The sequence below is a fragment of the Trachinotus anak genome, unplaced genomic scaffold (assembly GCF_046630095.1).
Source record: "Trachinotus anak isolate AG129_WGS33_773 ecotype Australia unplaced genomic scaffold, CSIRO_AGI_Tana_v1 ptg000019l, whole genome shotgun sequence".
Lineage (NCBI taxonomy): Eukaryota > Metazoa > Chordata > Actinopteri > Carangiformes > Carangidae > Trachinotus > Trachinotus anak.
The window spans coordinates 6750655-6774793 of NW_027273870.1; the positions used below are offsets into that span (position 1 = coordinate 6750655).

At 40.7% G+C, this 24139-nt stretch overlaps 2 protein-coding genes across 5 annotated transcripts; one reads left to right on the top strand and one right to left on the bottom strand.

Annotated features, from left to right (window-relative positions):
• Window positions 1-304: 304 nt before the first annotated feature.
• Window positions 305-17919, bottom strand: slc44a2 (solute carrier family 44 member 2 (CTL2 blood group)). 4 transcript variants are annotated; one of them, XM_071503884.1, is made up of 22 exons: window positions 17740-17915; window positions 10924-10972; window positions 10761-10834; window positions 9966-10050; window positions 9682-9766; window positions 9456-9575; window positions 9273-9333; window positions 9014-9140; window positions 7689-7772; window positions 7412-7524; window positions 7178-7309; window positions 6964-7063; window positions 6362-6454; window positions 6098-6182; window positions 5599-5861; window positions 5103-5197; window positions 4445-4548; window positions 4290-4363; window positions 4085-4155; window positions 3897-3985; window positions 3714-3798; window positions 305-1192 (listed from the first exon to the last, which is right to left on the bottom strand). In XM_071503884.1, exons 1-22 carry the CDS (start codon window positions 17774-17776, stop codon window positions 1083-1085), a joined length of 2136 nt encoding a protein of 711 aa, XP_071359985.1. In that variant the 5' UTR covers window positions 17777-17915; the 3' UTR covers window positions 305-1082. The 4 variants fall into 4 exon arrangements, with proteins under 4 accessions (XP_071359985.1, XP_071359986.1, XP_071359983.1 ...); XM_071503885.1 differs by lacking the exon at window positions 17740-17915 and adding an exon at window positions 13003-13307; XM_071503882.1 differs by lacking the exon at window positions 305-1192 and adding an exon at window positions 1955-3456 and having other exon boundaries at window positions 17740-17919.
• A 1675-nt stretch (window positions 17920-19594) lies between these two features.
• Window positions 19595-24109, top strand: gcdha (glutaryl-CoA dehydrogenase a). The gene is made up of 12 exons (XM_071503889.1): window positions 19595-19956; window positions 20363-20472; window positions 20634-20666; window positions 20788-20928; window positions 21045-21107; window positions 21319-21489; window positions 21588-21717; window positions 21914-22130; window positions 22248-22351; window positions 22557-22682; window positions 22780-22940; window positions 23358-24109. Exons 2-12 carry the CDS (start codon window positions 20370-20372, stop codon window positions 23429-23431), a joined length of 1323 nt encoding a protein of 440 aa, XP_071359990.1. The 5' UTR covers window positions 19595-19956; window positions 20363-20369; the 3' UTR covers window positions 23432-24109.
• The last annotated feature ends 30 nt before the right edge of the window (window positions 24110-24139 follow it).

Sequence of the window (24139 nt, forward strand, 5' to 3'; positions counted from 1 at the left end):
CATTTATCAGTTTTCATTAAAAATCATGTATTGATGTGATCGATAGAAAACACAATAGAGGTGACATAGGGCTATATGCGTATTCTAAATTACAAAATATTTAATTTTTCATTTCATGTTAAAAACTACCATGCTACAGCCTGACATACAAACTCTGTAAGACTATTATCACCACTTTACAGATTTACTTCCTGAAACTATATTCTTATAACAACATAAGTTTGTACTTTCTGTTATTTTTCAGGATTAGCAAACAGTTTTTCTCTAAAATGCATCATAAAAGCAAACAAGAAGTCACATGTTATTTTACCTTTTTTTTTTCTTTTTTGAATACTGGTATGGCAACACAAACTTTTATTAGTTTACAACAAAATGAGAGACAATGTACAACTTTTACAGACTTATTTGCACATTAATCCTGGATATGTTTCATATCCAATGGAGATTATGAACAAAAAAGAACACAAGCTATTTAAAAAGTTCAAAGATAAACCACTTGGGTCATATGTAATCTCTTAAGGCTTTAAGAAACATACTAAGGTTTTAATTGCCTGCAATTTAGCAATCTTGCTTTGGTGAGTTAATTTCAAACAGTGCATTATGTTTAGTTAAACTAATAAAGCACAGCTTTACTTTTGCAGCATCAGGCTGCATCTGTCAAAAACATGATGAAAGATACATAAAATGCATGACAGAAAACACACAGTGACAAAAAAGAACAAAATGTATGATGAAATAGAAATACGTGAGTTTTTTTAAAGAAAAATGTTGCTTAAATTAACATAGTTATTAACTATAGTCTGTAACTCAAGCTCCCAAATTCCTTCTGCAATGAAGTCACACTTGTTGGGCAGGTATGGGGAGATAATGAGCTTAAGAGTTTGTAACAAAATACCAAAGGATCAATAATGTACAGACATCATAAATGAATTCCATTTGACAGCAAGACACAATAAATCTATACCAACATAATGTGGTACAGGAAATGGCACAAAGCTCCTCCTTTTATTCTGCTTTTCTCTCTCTCTCTCACACACACACACACACACTCACACACTCACGCACACTCTCAAAGCTGTGACTTAATCTACAGATTTGGCGTCTTCATTGGACTTCTTCAGGAGGGTGAGCAGGCTCTGCGACATGAAATACGGCCTCTCTGCTGATCCATCGTTACGCTCTAGGTCCTCCACTGTGACATGGACAGAGGTAGTTGAGGGACAAGCATGCCAACATTGTACTTTAATTTAACTATACTTGTATTTTTGCACTGTCTGTGATCAGTTTTCTCTTTCAGCTACTTAAGAATGAAAGGGGCACTCCAGCAGTTCACTATTTCACTTGTGAGAGACAGTTAGAGCAACATAACACTAAAAGTGCACTGTTTTGCTGCCCACTCTGGGTGAAATCTGGGTGCGGTGCAGACCTTCCGGTAAGAAGAAAAACAAGATTTTCATGTGGTGTTAAAATACTTTAAACTGGGGGTGTGGACCCCTAAAAGGTAGCAAAGAAACATTTGAAAGGTCATGAGATGGTATAGGGGACAAAAGAGGAAAATGTATATATTACAAATAGTATTTTTTTTTTTCCCTTACAAAGAACTGTTTAGAGGCTCAGGTATCCTGTTTTTTGTCCCTAACTTGGGTCAAGTTATAAAAAGCCAGAATCTGTTTGTAGAATCTGCCCCCCCCCCCCCCCCCCCCCCCCCCCCCCCCCCAGGTTTGTAGATGTTTCATTAAAAAAATGTCAACCTGGGACTTCAGATAACTCGTCCACAGAAGACACCTACAACTGCTCTGCAGTACTCCTTCAGCAGTCATGACTCTTACAAAATTGTTGGAATGCCCCTTGAAGACAAAATCGTTCCCGTCTGATTCTGTCGGACATGAAAACTCACCTGCTTCCGAACACCAAACCACCTTGACGCACACATATTTACCCATACCAGAACTACTATGATTAAATACAATCACCTTTAATCAAGACTTACAGCCAATAAATATGGAATGTCATCAGTACTTTAAGTGGAAAATCAACATCTCTCTTACATAGTGGCAAACAAGAAAAAAGGTACAAAAGCATCCAGAGACTTAAGATGTTAGTTGCGAGCATTCAGAAGGCCATGACAACACCATGCAGCACTTAGACAGAGAGAGAGAGAGAGAGAGTGTGAGAGAGAGAGAGAGAGAGAGAGAGAGAGAGAGAATAGGGACAGAGCAAGGTAGTTGGAGTCAGTAAACAATGGTGGGGTCCGCAGAGTCTGAGAGGTCACGATGGCTGCATCATGGAGACACAGTCACAGCACTTACGTCAGTCAGTCTGAAATACCAAGGCAAGTAGGTGGCAATACAATACATGGGATCCCATCTTGGTGAGGATCTCTACAAGACTGAAGCCATAAAATACATGATAGACATACACTACTGTGTATATACACATGTTCCACAGGGAAAAAAGATCCGGTATTCATACAGTATGTCAAACATGTCTGTAGCATTTTGGCGTCAGCTGGTATTATTGTAAACAGTGAAAGAGGTTCACCATCGATTGAGATGTGTTTGCTCTGACTGTGTACAGTACTCAAGTGGTTCTGTAGTGCATTCGTCAACAGGATTAAGACAACAAATATTAGTGACAGTAATCAGGCACAGGTTCAGCACTCACAATGTTCTACAGATCTTCACGATAGAAAAACCAACACTGTTCTAAAACCAACACAAGAGAGCGTTTTTTTCAAGCTACAGAGATGCACTGGGCTTTTGACCTGCTTCAGCCTTCACAACCTTCTCCAGCTGGACGTCACACCTCTCACCTAGCAAGGCCATCTGAAATTTTAGCTTGTTGTATGCCGTACATTTATCAGGTCCATATCACAAAGTCGTAGGGACAATCCTTTCATTCTTTATGCTTTATGAGGTTTACCAAGCCTCACGTTTTTTAACCATGACATCTACTCCTGTGGTGCAGAGGGAGGGTTTTCTTCCTTTGACTCCTCTGTTTCCTGTTTCTTTTCCCCAGTCTCCTCTTTCTCAGCCTCCGCAGCTGGAGGTGACGCCTCCTCCACCTTTTCTTCCTGTTTTAACTCCTGCTCTTCTGCCGCTTCTTTCACCTCCGGGTCCTCTTTCTTCTCGGCCTCCTCCTCTGCCTGACTGACCTCCTCACTCTTCTCCTCTTTTGGCTCTTCACCATCTGTCTTGGACTGCAGCGGCTGCTCCTCTTCGTTGTCCTGCTTGAGCACCACCTGCTCTTTCAGTTGGATCTCTCCGTCTTGTTGCTGCTGCAGGGGGGTTTCCTCCTCCAGCTTCACCTCGTCCACTGCCTTTGCAGAGTTCGCCTGCTCAACGCCATCGCGATCTTCCTCTTCCAGCCGTTTTGTTTTGGAGAGGATCTCGTGCAGCTCGGGCGACATGAAGTAAGGCCTGTCAGACGAGCCGTCGTTTCTTTCCAGGTCCTCGCCTTTTGAGTGTGTGGGGATGCATTTTGTAGTGTGGTTGATTGGGTTAATGGAAAATTAGGGGGAAAATGAAAACATGAAATAAAGGGAATGTGTGAAAATAAAAGTAAAGTGAAATTAATGGGAGAAACGAGACAAAGAGAAGAAAAGTCAGAAACATGGCAGGAAGAAGAAGAAACCAGCAGCTCAGCTTGAGACCATGAAGAAGAGAGACCATCTGCAGGAGATCTTGCTATCAACTGAAGGCAAAGTTACTCACAGAAGCAGAGGAAGAGCGTGTCCACACACATGGCGTACACACTGAAGAACCCATGGGCGATGAGGTAGGATCCCACTACCACAGTCTGGGTGAAGAAAATCACATATGTCAAGACCTGTGCTGTGGCATCAAAGGCGAGCTCTAAACGAAGGATTAAATCATACAAATATAACTGTTTCTTACCAGTATTGGCACCCAATAGTAATTCAGAGATGGAGCAGCATCCTCTACCGCTTTAATTCGTCCAGAGAAGAAGAAGAAGGAGAAGATCCCTGTACAGAAAAGAGAAAGAGAATTTTTGGATCTGAACTAGAAAGCAAGACACATCGCTCTCCATTGGTTTACAAAATAAAATAAAAAAACTCCCTTACCAACAATGCCAACAATGAGGAGCTTCCCAAGAAACAGCAGGAAGTCAGTCACTTTGTCTAAAACAGCCACCCTGATTTCAAATGGGCACAGAGCAAGATATGAGAGTGTATCAAATGAGAGGCTAAGAATAGCTTTAATAGCGAATAAATGTAGTCTACTGTTATAGAATTAAAAATCGTTGCTATTAATGTAATGCAATCCCACCTGATGATGTTCCTCATGAGAAGGAAAAAGGCATCTCTAGCTGAGGAACAGAAACTTTTTCCATAGATGGCAATCTAGAGAGAAAAATAAACATTTTTAAAATCTGACCACACACAACATCTATGATGCAGCTGTATCCAGTTACAAGGACTCACCATGATGTAGGCGTTTCTGTTAAGGAACTTGATACATTTCTCCAGACACCAGAAGCAGCACTTCATGCAGCTTAGCAGGAACTTAGCAAATTTGTTCTGAGCACCTGGAGGATGAGAGCCATGTAATCACTGCATGTGTTCACAGCCATAAATGAATGAATACTCTGACTATTGTCTAGGTTCGGGTCGTACTTTGGTTAAACCAAGTTACAAGGACCTGTGATACCATGTCAGTATCCCTGTTCCTATAAATACATTTTTGTGCACATTTCCACACACAGTAGAATAGAAGTGTGAAGGGTTTGACTGTATGAAAGGTGCAAACTAGGCAAAGCTGAAGAAATAAATAAATGTTGACACCAGTAATAACAGTAATAAAGGCCACTGTTTGCCACTGTAACAGATTAAATATCACTGTGTCCGAGCATCTTAACCAGCTCTTTTGTAATTTAAGTCTTGCATAACCTGCGTTATTCTGATTCATGGCTTTACACATCCAAATCCAGGATTCAAAAGTAACCAGTTTAACAACAAAATCCTAAATGAGTGTAACCATAAATACTGATGACCATATGATAATAATGAAGGTATACAGTAACTCAACACCCAGGTGTATTTAATGAGTCAGTCTTCTTCTTCTAATGTTAAATCAACTGACCTTTCAACTTGTGATCCAGATACTCCAGAATGACCCTGATGACCTGAACCACAGACAGGATCAGAGAGCCAAAAGCCAGGGAGCCTGTGTGGTATCTACACAAAAGGATGAAACAGAGGCCAACTGTGAGCATCAAACAGTCTTTTCCCATCACACAGGAGGACTTACCCTCCTACCGACCTTGCCTTCTGTCGCCTACAGAGAGAATAACCCAAACTGAAACTTCCTTCATAATTCTGGCAGTTTGCTTAGAGTAAACACCCCAAACAGTCTGACTAACACCAACTAAGGCACATAGCATCATACCGATTTTGCAATAAAGAACACCATTAACAGTCCAAAGAATATGTGTACAATATATGTAAATGTAGTATCACTTGCTGTTTTCGTAGAAATAGAAAAGCACTGAGTTGATATACAACTACATATACTGTGCTGTAGTGTACATACATGTGCGCAGACTTCTCACAAAGAAACTACAAATCCATCTTCTAACCTGAGGGCGCGTCCCAGTGAGGAGAAGATGGGGTAGGCGGGAATATCGTCAGGCTTCTTGAAGGCCCAGTAATATGAGGCGAAGGCCCCCGACAGAGTGACCTGGCCCAGAGCCGTCACAAAGTTGGCACACCAGAAGAACAGGAACACGTTGTAGAATTGGAAGAGGATGAGGTATTTGTGGTAGAGGGTCTCACCACCGTAGAAGGCAAACAGGCACTCCGCGTCTGGACACTGAGCTGAGGCGTTGGAGATGTTGAACGTCTGAGGACAGAAAGAAGCATTACAGAATCATGAAATAGATTTTTCATAAAGTAAACTATGATGAAAAGTGCAATGCTATTCAGTTAAACAGCAGTATAAAATAAAACAGGTTCTGCCTAAAAGTTGTCAAATATTAGCAGGCTATGTTTATTTTGGCAGACTTTTCTGAAATCATACTACCCCACACACATCCTCTAACATTAAATTTAATGGGCCTTTGACATTTAGAGACATACCTTGGGGTCGCAGGTCTCTCGTGAGTACTCACACTCAGAGTTGTTGAACACTTTGTACACCTGCTCATTAGAGGTGGACAAGAAACTGGTCAGAGTTGTCAAGGAGACAACAAGGGGAGGACATCTCTCAAAAGGTCACAGTCATCTATTTATATGGAAATGCTACACCTGCTACAGTGATAAAAGGAGGGAATAATTATGAGGTAAAAAAAACAAAAGGTTTTTTAATCATCTTTGATAATCATCTGAAAAGTGAAAGGATACACAGCAGTGATGGCCCAGTAGGCAATCACCACGGCCAGGAGGGCAAAGGTCAGCAGTGGGTAGAAGAGAGATGACATCACGTGCCCAACGGCTCTGAAAAACAAAACAATGGTCGAAGTGTTGTGTTAACAAGCTTAGAGATAATAATTCTCTGCCGTTACGAAAACATATGTAATCAAATAAAAGCAGCATTAACTGATTTTTTTGTCCATCTGCGGCCAGCAGAACAAGCTGTAAACCCAATCTTGACATCTACTGTGAGCTATTATCACTTTAAACATTTGACAGATTCCTATTTACAACTCCAGGAGACATAGAGCAACAGCATTAGCATTTATTCGAAGATATGTTTCTGGCCATCTGATGAAGTCCAATATTCACTCTCCTTTTAGCTCTGTTTGGGTTGTCATCATATATGTTCCATGTTCTAATGTTCTGGGGGGTTTGTCACTCTTTTCACATTGCAAATAGTCAAATGATTCATTGTTGGATGGATATTTGTTGATGCAGCTTTAAAATAAGTGGGAAGATCCAGTCCATTTCCACCTCATCTTGGAAAAAGGAATGATGCTGCAAAATGCAAAGCTCGAATAAAGACTGACCTGCTGGCCTCTTTGATCAGAGCAATAGCGATTAGGATTCTCTTTCTGAGGAAGATGAGTAGCAGGATGATGATGAATTCCACAATAGCCAGGATGATCACTGCAAAAAAGGGAATGAAACAGATTAACATATATATATATATATATATATATATATATATATATATATAGGATTAACAGGCATATTACTGAGTGAAAGCATGTTTCTACTTACTGAAAGCCAGCCAAGTCTGCCGGATCTGCAGGTAGACAGAGAAGTCCGTCTGCAGGCCCAGGTCACGGATGGTGACGTCAGCACCAGGCTCTCCCTTCAGACTGGCAAATTCCATGTAACAGTGGAAAATACCTAAAGACATTGAAATATTTTGTAATCTTTTTAATTCCATTTCAATAAAAGTAGTAGAATTCTAAATAGTGACTTTATTATGTTGAAAGGCTGAAGACTTACCATATCCAATGACCAGAATAACCAAAACAATCATGACCCAGACCATGACACCAGCCAAGAATCGCAGCAGGACGATGAAGATCAAGCTGACGACCATGGCTATCACCAGACCACTAGAGAGAGTGGACACATGAAACATTTAAATGCCTTCCACGTACAATTATGAAAACATTTAAGCCAGGATAACAGTTCGTGTTTAGACAACTGCAGAGGAAATCTATCCCGTCTAGTCTAATATATTTTTTTAAATAGTAATTTTTTTAGTGGGCAGACTTACAGCAATATCCAATGCCAAGACTGAGTGTAGTCTTCAAAGATTCTCATCGCCACCTGGCGAGCTTCAACGACCACATTTGACTTCCTGTAACAAAGGGAAATGAAATGAAAACCAGCCAGCAATGTCCACAGTTAACATCCCATAGTCATCTGTCATGGTTAGAGCCCTGAAATCCACTAAATGTTGAAACAGTTTCTCAGACAAAAATAGGCCTATAACTCAACACATTAATAAATAATATTGTCAGTTGAATAATTAATATGGCGAGAAAGAATGGTGTGTGCGTGCAACATTGGTGGAACAATTGAGGACTCTGTGGCTGGCTAGATTAACTGAAAACATTATTGAGCACAAACCACCATTTTATATTTAGCTAGGAGCTAGAATACATTCTATATTGGGCTGGTCATGTCACACTGTCACATCATTTGAGTTGGTGCTGTAGCTCTACTCTCAAGCCCCAGCTGTGATACTGCCAGCTGCAAGAATAAAGCGTAACAACAGGAGTCATACTCATCGCCTTGATAAATAACATGCAGGGAGTATTCCCCAGAGGGAATAACACTGATAGAAAACACTGACATAAAGACCCTCCAGGCTGCACTCAAGTAGAGCAGAACCAAAGCACAGGCTGCAGCAAAGGAAAGTAAATGAGACCATGTGGGCCTCTAAATAGGCTGTCAAATCGCTGAGGGAGTTATGGTGGTGATGTGATATGCTAGCTGTCAGCTGACACAACTTAGCATGAATGTCCAGCAAGAACTAGTCCATTTACCCATCTAAACGGCATTTCCTCTAGAGCTGAAGCTGAGGATTAATTCAGACCAATGTCCACCTTTACATTTACAAACTGATGTCTTTACACTGCTTTTTAGCCAGTTCAACAGTCTAAGACCAAAGGGAATTCAATTTAATCAGGTAGGAAAAAAATGGTAATCCAACATTGTTAAAGTCAGAAAAGTTGCTATATGGTTGAATTTGAAAATTCAACTTTAAATCAACATTTTACAGCAGTCACAAATTATATGTTTAAAAGAGAACCACTCAATCAACACCGTATAAGTATCATGTTTTCAAATTGCAATACTAACATTTAATCAATATGTCTAGTCAATATGTGCCAACTGGCAGCTAAATGTTTTAAACTAAATATGGATCTGGGTAACAACTATTTTAGGGGGAGATTTGGGACACATGTATTTTACATAAAGCACCTTCACATAATGCAACCTTTCAGCTTCTTTGGATTTAGAAAACAAAGAAAACTAAATCATTTTTAACTAAACAGTTGTTTCCATGTTTCCATACAGTGAAAAGGATCTCACTTTGATGCCTCCAGCACGTCGGTGGCATTGATACTGACGCCCTGTCCAGCATCAAAACTGGTTTCGTTGCCCACCACCACCACCCCACCTTTCAGCGTTCCTAATGCAGGAAGGCAGCGACGCGTGACTGCGGAGGAAGCAGATGATAAGTGTTTATTTGGTTCTACCTGTTTTAACTTCACTATAAACAACAAACCTACAGAGAGCTGCTTGTTGTGTGGGTGAAAATTGAGCACGACTGAACAAGCTCCTCACTTACAGGCTTTACTGGGCATCAACATGGCAGGACACAAGCCATCCCTCAGGATCTCAGGGGGACTCTGAGGAATGGAAAACAGCCTTGAATGTAGTTTTTGATTTTTTTTTTTGTCATACTGTGTGTTTCACAGTATCATGTAAGCATGTATAGAATATGAATAACACGAATAATCTTATTATTTACCAATTTTGCAAAGTCCACTCCTTCCTTGCAGTATTGTTGGTAGAACTCACGGTCTTCTTTGCTGCCTAACTTGGCTTTCACTAAGGTAAGATGCCTGTCAGGACATCTTTCCACGCATAACTGGACACAAATAACAACAATTTTACAATACTACAATTACTGTCACTGTTAGATATACTGTATATATAATATATAAGCTGATAGATTTGCAGATCCTGTCTCTGACCTGTGTGGTGGGACACTGAAACTCCAGCAGCACCAGAGGACTGGCACATTTCAGTATGTTGAAGTAGAACAGAAGAGGCTTCTTCCTGTTATGTAACAACAGTGAAACAAAGCTATAATTAGACCAAAATAATGAAAAAAATGTCTCTAAAATCCAAATGAGGGGCATCAAAAAATAAATAAAAATCCAAATGAGGGGCATCAGATTACAATAATACTTATCTGCAATGAACACAAGATAAACTGCACCTAATCTGGTACATCTACAGTGATCATGTGACTCACTCCAGACGTGTTCCAGCTTGTCCACAGAATTCCCCTCTGCTGTCTGTGGGATAGATCACTTTCCTGGGGTCACCCTGAGACCAGGCTGCAGGGAGAAGAGTAAAATTCATGCACGATAAGTGAGGACATTAACTTGCTTATTACCACCACTGGTGGTTTAGATATTACATTATTATTAAATTGAATGTTTTCTTACAAATTTGCAGTTTTTGGTGTCTAAATATCTTCCTGCTATCAATAAATCAATAAATTAGATCAAAACCCTGCCTCTAAATGCGGACTCATACTGTTCATACTGTACCAAGGACATGGACAACATTTGCATTCTCGGAATGCAGATAGACAAAGCATTTTGTCTTGAAGATGTAAACAACTCTGAGAACATACACATGGCAAGGTGCCGACCATTGTGACCTTCAATACCAAAACTAAAACATGTTGTACAACTCCTCTCTATCTTGCCTTGATCAAGGTCATTCAATCATTTTTTGGATTGATGATGATTGCTTTAATAATAACATTTTTATTCTTAGTAAATTAGGCATATTTAGTGCTGATGGCGATTTATATTTCTCTGTGTTTACTAAGAGTAAATACAGAAACTGGAAATTAAAAACTAATACCCCACCCAGATGAAGGCAAGATGGCTGAAAAATGTCTTAGTCTTAAATATATAAAAATAAATAATATACCTACTCATAAAAGCAGGGTTCCTCTAAATTCCTGTGTCTAAGCACCAAAGCGTCTAAGCAATGAGATCGTACTAATATAGTAGTGATGGAGGCTCAGTCTTACCGAGGATACCCACAGCGAAGTAGCCCAACAAGGCCAAGATGAAGAGGATACAGCAGAGGACATCTGTGCAGCCCCTGAGCAGAGGAGAGGCAGAGTACTGTTAGTGCTGTCTTGACTACAGAAAGAAAAGACTTGATGATCAGTGATTAAACAGATGTCTCACCTGTTGTGGATCGGCCCTTTGAAGTTTGGATCAAACTTTCTGGACTCCCCTGGGAATAGAAACAACAGGACTGTTACTGTCACATCTAACATTCATCTAACTTCAATCTCAGTCTCACAAGGCAAATAGAGCACATGCAGGTTAGTTAACCAGTTAACTCTATAAAACAATAACATTTGAATGCATGTTATTAAGCGCATATATATATATATATATATATATATATATATATATATATATATATATATATATATAACATTTCCCTAATATCAATATTTCACAGATATGGAAGTGTGTGCTATGTTACAAATAACAGTTCATTTTTATATCAGACAAAACTCTTCACACTTGTGAAACAAAAACCTTAATAATAACTAATTTTTAGGGCTGAACGATACACGAAAAAAAATCATATTGCTATTATTTTGGCAGATATTTTAGTTGTGATATTGTGCGATATTTCACTTGTAATGATCGTTTTCTGCATATCATCTTCACTGAAAACAATGATGATGTGGAACTGTAAGCGTAAATGACAATTAGTCAATGAATCAGTTGGTCAGTGGATAGAAAAATAATAAATAATTGGCATCTTTTCTGATAATAGATTCATGATTTTCCTACAGAAAGACATTTTTCAAAACAAAAAATGTATCATTCCTAAGTTCCAGTGTCTCAGGTGTGAGGATTTCCTGTTTTTGTTATTGTCTTATGTGGAAATAAACTGAATATCTTTGGGTTTGAAAAAAAGGAATTTTATTCAATTCACTGCCAACATCTCTACATACAGTATCATCATCATTGTCAAACAGTAATTGTACTTTTATTCCTCAGCAGTACAAAAAGTAAAAGTTCCTCTCACAGCAAACACCCCCTAATGGTTCACTAACATGGTTCAACAGTGGGACGTCTGGTGGGCTTGTGGTTACACTCACATTGCAGATTATTAGCAACACCAAGATAAAACAAATTAAGTCCAATGCAACAGTCCTGCAATCAACCCTCCTTCATCACGGTTTCACTGTGTGTAATGCGTCATGGATGCTGCTGCAATCAGTTGCACAGTCTGATTGCTTCTGTAAAATCAAAACCGAAAGTCATTATTCACCAGTTTCAGCACATTTTAGTGGCAAAGATGAGACACACTTACGAATTACTGCTTGATTTAGCACACAGTTGCATGTACTTGTGTACACAGAAAGAAGGGTGTGTATTTGAGAAACACATGAGTACAACATATATGTGAGCGTAAGCCTGTGTATTAACAGAGACTGGACAAAAGGATTCTTCTGCCTGACTGTCATGCCCAGCAACCTACAAAATGGCTCCTTAGCAACGGTGAGCTCCCTGCGGACATCGCCAGCCGCCATGGAAACACCTCAACCTTGCGGTTGAGGAGAAACATCAACCAAGCCCACTCCGACTGCGGTGAGATCATCATGAGCTAAAACTGTGAGTCAACATGAGCAAGAGCATTGAGCAAGGATGTCTTCATCGCTCGAAATATGTTGTACACAGGAAATCAGCTTGGTGAAGAAGTCAGTCTGCACTTAAACACAACCTTCTCAACCGACATCCTTTTGTCAGATAACCAGTTGCCACGCTCTGAGCTCTTACACATCCTGTCACTGTTACTTGCTCGCCACAGCCTTCACGACAATTCACGTGATGCAACAGCATTAAACTCTTCTATAAACCCTCTTCTACAGACGTGGAGTTAGAGGCGAGCTCAGCTATTGTTGCCTAGTGTTATTGCCTAGTGCTCAGATTCAGCAAGCTTGCTACTTCACACACTGCTAACACACACATGCATACACAGGATACACACACACACCCTCTGCCCACACGCCGCAGACACAACACAAAGAGGCGTCACTTTGTATTTTTTAGAACAGTTTACCTGTCCATTAACCACAATTAGCATAAGATGAGCCCTCAGTTCAGGATACACACACACCCTCTGCCCACACACCGCAGACACAACACAAACAGACAGGCTGCAGTCATGTCAAAAAGACATTCAACAAAACATGAACCTCCAGCTCATAATGAATCCAGCTGGACTGACTGGTACAGTACCTTGTCTTTCATATTTTGTCATTTTGTCTTTTTTCCCCTCAGAGTTTCTGTCACGGACGCGTCCTTTCAGTCTACTGTGTATGATAGTTGTTTCCTTCCTGTATGAGTTCTAGGCTCTCCAACCTCTAACTTCTCACTTCCGTCTTTCAGAGCTCCGTCAGCGCACTCCCTCTCTTCGGTCCCTCTCTTGGCTCAGGGCTTGTCAGGGGAATTGCAGCAAAAGCAGCATTGATGGGGGAATTGAGAGAGGAGCTGAAACACAACAAAGACTTATGGCGCCTGAGTATCTGCTGCTGCCAATATTGGATGTGTTTCAATGCGCGCACACACTAGCACTGACACTAAAATGTGTACTTTTTACACATCTAACAACAGAGAGTGTTGGTTCCAGCGGTGGGTGACATGTTCCGAAATCAAAGTCTTTAACACCAGCATCATAACAATTATTTTAGGCTTCAGCTTAATCCACTAAATTGATATGCTAGACTGTGTTTGCTGTTTCTTTGTTTCAGCTGTTTCACAGTGTGCAACTGCACACAGAGCAGCTGCACTCTCACCTCACTGTCGTCTTATGTCCAAAGATTATCTCACTCCACCAGCAGAGCACTTGACATGGGTTTTGGGAGAAAAAAACCACTATAAAACACTGCCACTGTACAGTTTGCTCTTTCACCGTTAAAAGATTAATGACCTCCTCTTGACGTTTTCTCAGCTTCCTGTTTCTACTTTAAGCTGTGCTTTCCAGATTGGAACAGCACTTCGACCACACGCCCCCTCTGAGAGCTTTCAAACTTCCTAAACAGTGGACAAAGATTTCTTGAAATGGTGTCATGCATCCAGACAACGATTTGATTATGATGAACTGGGCTTGTTGACGCACACAAGGCAACGAGCTGAACTGTACATCAGATATAAGAGCGTCCTACATGGTGGCACATGACTGTGGCCTGGGCTGCCCACCTCTGCTGCCATGTGATGGACTAAGAGCATGCATGAAATACCAACTACTGACCTCATTCACGAGCTTGTTTCGGTGCCATTCCTTTGCTATCTCCTTTCTTTAATCGACATTAGAGCCCGTAACATACTGACTTTTTCAGGTCAATGTCAACATATGTGGCAGTCAATGATGTACTATGGAGGGCCGCCATAAATAAATCAATGTATGGGAAACACTGAACGCACATTTTGAGTGTGTAATTGCTCTCTTGCTGTGAGCATGAGAAGATCAATACCACTCTAATATCTGGTTGTTAAATATAAAGTTGCAGCCAGGAGAACGAGATTCGTTTACCAGCAAAGTGTAAAAATGACAATTTGCCATGCTATCGGGGGTTATGTGCCAGACTATTCCTTGGCTTGGAGCAGTAATTTCCTGTAGTCAAGAGATAGTCCAGCGTGTGGAATGTAAAACTGCAACACAATAAACAAGATATATTGTGTTAATTAGTGAGCTTTAGAGCTGGTGAGTGGTATCAATCTTCTCATCTAATTTTCCGCAAAAACAATGAGCTCGTGCATTTCCTGAAATTTCAAATTATTCCGTAAAAATATAGTGATGATTATAAGCCAATACTCATGTTTGATCATGCAGAAATAGCACAATAACCAAAATTTTCTCTTATATCTCTTATTTTTCTCTTATCTCTTATAAAAATATATAAGATCCCTCAAATTTGGTTATTAAAGAACAGTCACCAATTTACATACAGAGCTGGACGTTTTCGAACTTTAAAATAAACTCGTCAGTGCTCTCAGATGTAAAAACTACATAATGAGTTTCCAAATCACCTCAAAAATGTCTTTGGAGTGTTTGTACTGCAAATTTTTGTTTCTTATTGCTCAACGTGCCACTAACACATCTGTGATAAGCTAAAATGAGCTGATGATATCAGTATTTATATATAAAATCATATAATTATAAGTTATTGTTATATAACAGGTCAAAAAAGCCGCCTGTACAGTTATTAATGAAAGAGATTTAGATTCCAATTCTCTTGTTAACCAGAGTTTAAAGGGTTCGCTGTTTCTGTTTGGTCTTACTCCCCTGCCCTGCCATCACTTTGTGTGTATACATTGTCTCTTTCTTTATACTGAAGAGGATAAACACTGAAAGTGATTTTTCCATCAGCCTTTCATTTGCAGGAACATCTGTGAATGTAAGAGACACAGCTCCATTAGTGCGGGAACAACAGGCGACTCTTTGCCTGTTTTGTGCCACGAAACAATCTCCGATTGTGCGGAAAAGCATTTCAGCAGATTTGTTGTTGTTGCGTACAGACTGCCAAATGTCTTGTAAATGGGCTTGTTTGTGTTTATAATTGGCTAAATTGATGTGAGAGTGATTCAGTGATGTCAATCTGCTACAGTACATGTAGCAACTTTAAAAAGAAAAAATTTAATAAGGTGTACATGCTGTAGATGGGGGTTTTTTTCCACATTTGGGTAACCTGGGCTCCTTAGGTAGTTCATTACACACCCTCCAGGGACCTGACAGTGAAAACCCACAAGGCCTACCAGACAGTCTCAGTCTGCATTCAGGTCTGTATGGAGTTAAAAATGTCTGCCACACCTCACCCAAAACTGGGCAGTATTGAGGAAAACCCTGAAATCGATTCTTTATAAAGGACCAGAGAGTAAATTCTAAAACTAGAATAATTGGGTCTCTGCTTCTGCTGACAATAAAATAATTCTTTTTTCTAGTTGTGTGTGTGTGAGTGTGTGTGTGTATGTATGTATGCATCTGAGCATATGTGTGTGTGTTAAAGGAAGTGATGATGTCATGACTGATGTGATTCACTAATGGGCCCAGAGGGGTTATCAGATGAGCCCTCCCCTGTCTACCTTAATGGGTTAGTGGCCACTGTGGTTGTGCGTGTGTGTGTGTGTGTGTGTGTGCACAAATTCACAATGAGTACATTTTGCCTCCTGTGCTCTTACTCTTGACATTATCTTTCTAGGACATGTAGATAAAGATGATTAACATCTGGTATTGAAAGCATTTCAGAAAACACTGTATGTGTGACTGACCTACTACTGGATCAAGCAGCTGCCACTGCTTCAAAAAACACTCTTAAAAGGCAAGAAGAAACACATTAAAGTCCCTTTTTGAAGAAATACATTAAAAACTGACAACCACTGGCTCAGATCACAGTCTCTCACGACTCGCCACTGTCACTGCTTGGATCTCACAGCAACAGGCAAAGTCCAAATGACAAGAGACCATTGTGAAACATTTAGCAGTAGTGTCTTGTGTGTGTACATGCAGTGTGTGTGGCAATGCATCTGAGCGTTTGCCAGCTTAATATTGACTGGAAGCCTCTTGAATGTGTCTGCCGAGTGGGTAGAGCGGGCGAGGCTGAACACAGTCCAGGCGGTGCAGGCTGCAGCCTGCCTGCATGCATGCACACAGGCCTAGACACGGGGGAAAGTAGTAGTAGACAGTAGTAGGCAACAAGGGACGACTCACAAGTCAAAGTCTGCCGATAAAAACTACTGTTAAACAATAACGGCGAGCTGGAATTTGTATTGTGTGTTTGCATTGTATAAACCTTTACCTCCGTTTTAAAAGGGCTGGGGTTTTTGACCTTTTAGCCTTCATGGGGGAGGGGAAGTTAAGGAAAAAGAGCTGTTTACGTGGTAAAAGGAAAGCAACTAGGAAATGCTCCACAGTGGGAGCTCCATGGATGGACTGAAGAGGATGTGTGCTTAACTTTGTGGGTGTGGGCTGTTGAGAGCATCTTCCATTGTGAAAGACGGAATAACTCAGACGGGATTAGCGTTGTCTTCCCAGTGAAAACCAGCGTGATGATTGTGGTTTGCATTTCAGCAGTCTATGGCCATCCTCTCATGTAACAACACTGACGTGGGGTATTAAAGGAAGAATAACACGGGTTATGAAGACTTCATGACTAAGCAGTCCATATGAACCACAGCCCAGCCCAGACATGTGAAGAGCACAGCAGACTGCTGTAGGCTGCTGAGTTGGTGCCGGTGGAGAAAATGCATGTGTGACACACAAAACAATCAGCAATGAGTCATGTGTTTCCCTGGTATAGAGAATGAATTTTCCATAATATGTGCATGCAAATAGATCAGTGTCAACATGGGCTCCTAGGTTTCTGCAAGTATCTGTGTGTGAGTATGTGCATCTGTGAATGTAACGGCCGTCTGTCAACCCCAGTGTTATTTTAGCCCAGGGGAAAACAATAAATCAAATATAGTCCGCATGCATCCGTTCCTCCTCTGTGGCCTGTTTTTGTGTTTCTGCAGAACAGAATTACCTGGGTATGAAGCCAATTTAATATACGCTCATCCCGAGAGCCCTGGTTAGATGGGAGGACAACCTACTTGTCTTTATTAGTCAAATACACACATATACCAGCAATAAATATGTAGGTTGTTCTTCACAGCTTTAGTTTCATTTACAGCTGCATTTGGTTCGTAATGTAGGCTGTTCAAATGGGCAAAACCAGCCAAATAAAATCACCCAGGAACAGCAAGTAGCCTTCATTCACTGTGTATTGTCAGGTGTATAATTAGAGACTAATTAAATTTCACGTTTTCGGGGATTCAAGACGTTGACTCCTCTCTGGAGGATGAGGATGCCTCCAGATCTGCATACGACCCATGAGGTCCACACCCATCCATCCATTACAGTCATTGTTTCCATTTCTTCGCCCGTTTAGAGAAAAATCAAAGATCGAGGAGAAAGACGTCACATAAAGCTCCTCTTACCGTATTTAGGGTCCGGGTTTTTATCCTCAGGCTCCATTCTCACTGCTCGGCTCCTTAGCTGCTGATCAGACCTTAGACTGGACAGTTACCATGGAAATGTCGAGGAAAAAAACATCAATAAGAGCGGCCGACTGCTATGGAGAGAGCGAGTCAGCGAGAGGGACCATCCCAAATCAAACTGAAGCAGGGCGCATTCCAGGCTGGCGGAGGGATAGCCAATGAGAGGGCAGAGCCCGGTGACTGACAGCTGCCGCAGCCAATCAGAGGGCGTCACAGCGGGACAAAAACAATCGTCCGGCCTCTACTTCAATGGAATGTGTTGAGTATGTCTGTAAAGACTAACGCGTTTCTAATGGACATTATGAATTTATAAAGACTTAAAAAGAGTGTTTCCTTTACACGATTCATGTATTTATATATTTACATATTTCGGCTATTGAAGCCTACATTATGTGCGAGAGAAAATACTGCAAAGCAATAAACAGTCACCAAAGAGCACAGCAGTGAGTAAAAATAACAAAAAAGTAAACATATTTACTCAAGTTCAATTCAGAGCTATTAATACTTCACTTGAATAGTCTTTGCCAATTCATACAGTGCAGAGAAATACTATAAGCTACTCTCTGCTCAGCTATATATACAGAATTAGTAGCTATAGATTAAACCACAAAGTGTATATAAAGTACTCACATTTGGCTCCACTTATATATACTCAATCACACACAATCCAATAATAATGACAGAACATTATGACAGTGGTGATTTTACTGTTGATGCTTCAAGTACAGTTAAGAAAGGTAAGCTTAAGTTTGAATGCAAGTCTTTATGTATTTTATAGTATTTATTTTTACTGAGGTTGAGGATGGATTTCTTCCGTCAGTGGAGCACACTCCCCTCTACTCTGAGCCATACATCTCCTGTTATGAGAGTCTATACCGAAGTTCATAAAAATAAAAATTAAAAAATGGATTTAAACAGGCATCAGTGGAGAAATGGCTGCTCTGTTATTTTCTGTGTTGCTCCACTTCATATAGACACTAGAACAACTCTGTGATGTACAAAAACAAAGAAAGAACGGAAAAAAGAAAACAACACTTAACTTTTCTCACAGATAATGCTAATAGAAAGTCCTCTGAAAGACAGAGAGACTGCCTCTTTACATGACTGGCTGGAAGGTGAACTGTGACAGCGCTGCTGGGCCCCAGCTTTAGCCACAACAGTGTCATGTGTAGGTGTGCCCGGAAAGTCATGAATAATTCAATGCCATGAAATGTTATCAGCTTTCTGAAGTAAATCTAAAATAACAGCCAAACAATCAAACAAGCAAACCCAACTTCCCGTTGACACTTCCCCAGACAAAATCAGCTGATTTAATGTTCATAATCAATTTTAAGTGGTTTATGTTTTATCCAGGAAAAATATCAACAATAGCTGGTTTCTCTTGAAAATGCTGAGCTACTAAACATCATTAAAATATTTGTACTCTGGTAGATCTTGATGGGTATTTCTACATCATTTTATTTTTCTAATTCTTTTTTTTTTTTTTTTTTTTTTTTTTACAGTTCCTGAGGGTTTTCTTTCTTAAATATTTTACTCACATAAACATTTCCCCACAATATCATCAAGGTGCACAGTGTATTGTTGGTGTGGCTGTTGTGAGCCTGTGGTCATGTGACCAGCTGCCAGCTGCGGTGTCGCTTATAAAAGTTGGTTACGGGCGCTCAGACATTCAGTACATTGCTCCTAATTTTACCAGCCAATGAGCTGGAAAGGCGTGGGCCGACACCCCCCTCACACCCCAGCTGCACAGCAACTTACAGACGCCATTTTGAGTGAGGACAATTTCAAGGCGCACCATCCACTATCTCTGGTACAGTTCTACTATAAATGAAACATTATACTACACAGGACACAGGAACGAACCTCTCACATTCCCAACATGCGGACTCGCCATATATGTTCAACATATTCCTTTTGTACTGCGGCCACATGCAGTCAAAGTTAGTTACATAACTTTCAAGTGTTGCACAACTTGAGGCTGCGGCGCCGTCTTTTGCCTCACCTGTCATGGTGGAGAGGAGCTCCCACTTTACGTTACGTATCCCTGTGACGTTTCACCGGGAGAAATGTTACTTAAGCAACTTTCACAGCTCATGTCACCGCGGAAAAGTCACCGGATCCTCAGATAAAGCCTCCTGGAAGATTAAAAAAACAAAGGTACTGTGCGCTTATAGGACGAGGTTTCCTACAGAACAGACGCTTGTTCATACTGCTGCACTGCTAACACTTAACACTGCTCAGAGGAAGGTTTGCTCTTTTGTTCTGAAATGACTACTTCATCATTAACAAACTGCAGTTTGGCTGCTGAGAAAATATTTTAATACCCAAACCCCTACAACCCCTTGCATGGAGTGATGATAATGTAATAATAAGTTATACAACTGTTTATTTGCTTAAAAAAAGACTACTATGAATTGATAATTTACAATGTTTTATTGTACTTTACTCTACTGGGCTTGCTTCTCTACTGGGCCATTTAGTGCAACTAGTGCTGTCACTCTGTTAAATTAAAAATATTGCAACTTAAATATATGTATGTCCTCTTCTTTTCCTCTATGCTCAGTGAACATATGGCTCTCAGAGGTGCTGTCACGCGTCTGCTCTCCAACAGCCAGAAATGTGCTGCTGTCACAGCATCCAGAGCCCAGGGCACAGCTGCTGTAGCTCCCAAAGGTACATTTGACATTTTTCAGTCATTCTTTCAACATAAAGAAAGGATGGTAAGATCACGTCTGATATGACAGTCTTTGGGGCACAATGTTTTCAATCTTCATTTTAGTCCAAAAAGAAAAAGAATTAAGTTCCACAGGACTCAACCATTTTTCTCCCTTTAGATGCTGAAGAAGTCAAGAAACCGGCAAAGGCAGGCAAGTGACTTTTTTTTTTTTAAACCGAGGCTGGTCTGCTCAGATTCCCTACACATGTCCTGTTACCGCATATGACTGTGACATAACCGCTGTGTGTGTGTGTTCATGTTTTGACCCTCAGCCAAGGTGCCATTCAACTGGCGGGACGCTCTGAACCTGGAGGGTCAGCTGACAGAGGAAGAGATCATGATCCGGGACTCCTTCCGCGACTACTGCCAGGAAAAACTCATGCCCCGCATCCTTATGGCCAACAGACATGAACGTGAGCTAAACAGAATAGTACAGAATAATTCAGTTTCAGGTCTTTGCTATTAAAAGTGTGTACAAACTGTTGAGTTTCTGTTCAATATTTGATTGTCAATGTCTGTTCCCCGACAGATTTCCACCGTGAGATTGTCTCAGAGATGGGAGAGTTGGGCGTCCTAGGCCCAACTATTAAAGGTAACAAAAACAGAACTATATTAATATTTTTTCAAGTTCTATTCCTATCCTTAACAATGCAATGCTCACAATAATGTCAGAAATATACATTTGTTTTCTATATGTTTTGTCTGCTTTGTCAAAATGCCACATAGTTTTTTGTCATGTTAAGACTTTTCACTGGGCTAGCACTTTTTGCAGGACTTTACATTCCTTTCTGTTACCCCTGCAGGGTACGGCTGTGCAGGCACTAGTTATGTGGCATATGGTCTGATTGCCAGAGAGGTCGAGAGAGTGGATAGTGGGTATCGGTCAGTCATGAGTGTCCAGTCTTCACTGGTCATGCACCCAATCAACGCTTATGGCACAGAGGCTCAGAAGGAGAAGTACCTGCCGAGACTTGGTAAGAAACACGTTTTAATGCAAAAATCAAACAGCAAAGCACAAGCACAAGGTATTTAAATTGTAATAAATCTGGTGTGTGTGTTTTTTTTCCTGCAGCTCGTGGAGAAATCCTGGGCTGTTTTGGCCTGACAGAGCCCAACCACGGCAGTGATCCCAGCAGTATGGAGACCAAGGCCAAGTACAACCCATCCAGTGGTACCTTCACCATCAGTGGATCCAAGACTTGGTAGGTGCACAGGCAAACACAAGAAGCATTGCCTCTCTGATGTATTTTCTCAAAGCCATGAGGCAGATACATAGATGATGAAGGGAAATGTAGCCTTCATACGATACTTGGCTCAAGTAAAATACTAAAATGTGCAATTATGCAACCATATCAACTGACTTTTTTTCTTTGTTTCTCACTCTCTTTCCTCTGCTAGGATCACAAATTCCCCTGTGGCAGACATTGCAGTGGTCTGGGCAAAGTGTGAGGATGGCAGGGTGAGGGGTTTCATCTTGGAGCGTGGAATGAAGGGTTTTTCCACCCCCAAGATTGAGGGCAAGTTCTCACTGAGGGCGTCCGCCACTGGCATGATCCTGATGGATGAAGTGGAAGTTCCCCAGGAGAACCTGCTGCCTAACGTCTCTGGTCTGGCTGTAAGTGATTTCTGTCCTATATTAGGTTCAACTCCAACAAATACTTTAATATAAAAACGTGAATGTAACTGTGTGTTAATATCTCACATTTCCTCCGTCGTTGGTCTTTGTAACCAGGGTCCCTTTGGCTGTCTCAACAACGCCCGGTATGGCATTGCCTGGGGAGCTCTGGGAGCTGCCGAATTCTGCTTCCATGCTGCCCGACAATACACTCTGGACAGGTACATGATATTCTGTCTACAATAATGTGCATGAAAGTCAAGTTCAGAGGATTTGGCAGAAATAACAAAATATGAATCCAGTGCAAAAATGTGTTAACGTTAGCTGTATTGCACTGCACGTATCCATATCGTCTCCCCACTTTGTGCCAGCCTCAGCTTCCTTTAGTGAGGGATTGGGTTACATGTCTTTCTATCCTCCAATCAGAATCCAATTTGGGGTGCCACTGGCGAGGAACCAGCTGATGCAGAAGAAGATGGCTGACATGCTCACAGAGATCACTCTTGGTCTGCAGTCATGTCTGGCCCTGGGAAGACTTATTGATGAGAAGAAGTGGGTCGTCTCTTTCTGTCTTCATATTTCTTCCATGTTTGTTTCAGCCCTGGTCCTCTCTTCTAAAAAAAACATTTGATTGATCTAATCCTAACAGAGCAGCACCAGATATGATCTCCATGCTGAAGAGGAATAGCTGTGGCAAGGCTTTGGATATCGCCAGACAAGCCAGAGACATGTTGGGAGGAAATGGCATCGCGGACGAGTACCACATTATCCGTCACGTCATGAACCTGGAGGCTGTCAACACATACGAAGGTAGGTGCACACAAATGGCTACATCTACACTTAAATGTTAAACATTTTTAAAAGTACTGGGTGTTTACAGTAATGTAGTGAAAGTATGTCTAAGATTCAACTGCAGTTTTGTGGATCCACCACCAGAGGTCAGCAGTTCTGAGATTACAGGTACCTGCTGAGAGGAGAGGCATGTTTAATCACAAGTCTGTCCAGTTACAGTCAAATTAAGCACATAGCTTCAGTAAATATTAATGAATTATCTTCTTTAATGCAAAACACTTGAGAATATGTATTTTCATAAATGAGGACTCATATAAGGGGGCTGAGTAAATTCAAGGGAAAACTGTTTCAGTGTAATACTGGGATTTTTTCTAACATAATTATATGTCTACATGTGAAAGTAACTCATTCATTTGTTTTGTGTTTTTTCTATAGGAACTCATGACATTCACGCCTTGATCCTGGGCAGAGCCATCACTGGACTACAGTCTTTCACTGTTGAAAAGTAAAGATCATTACCAGTTTTCCTGAAATGGACTTGATATCCAGTGGTGCTGTTCATCTACCTTCTGAGAAACACAATCTGACTGGGCAAAATTATATTTGTTGAGACTCGAGGTGCATTAGGAGTTTTGCCTGGTGGGATACCACAGTCACACATACCTCATCACATTTACAGTGTGTTTTCAAATAACATACGTAAAGCCAACTGAACAAAGCATTGGGTCCAACTGATATATGAGACATTTGTACAGTTAAAATGCCTGAAATATACTTCAGGCATTTGTAAGGCGTACTGCATGTTAAGAGTTGTGGCATTATGAGATGGTTTATTTTGTGATAATTGACTAGTATGTAAATTCATGGTTTTGAATGAGTAGGAAGATGTAGACAAGTCTAGCTGAGATGCTGAATGTGCAAACCCCTTATTACTTGTAATCAAATAAAATTCTCATCTGTTGTACTGAACATGTTAGGATGTCATATGGCATATCAATGCTAACACATCTCTGGTATGTTGGAATACAAAGTACTAAAGCCACAATGGGGCATGATAATACATAACAGATATAAATTGTTAAAACCACAGAGGCAAATAATTAGATTTATTGTGTTCTTGTTATTTGTAGTTTTATTTATTGAACCATCAGATACTGAAATTTAACATAAATAAAACATGGATTCTGCTTTTGTTTTTGTACTCTTTGCAATTGTGA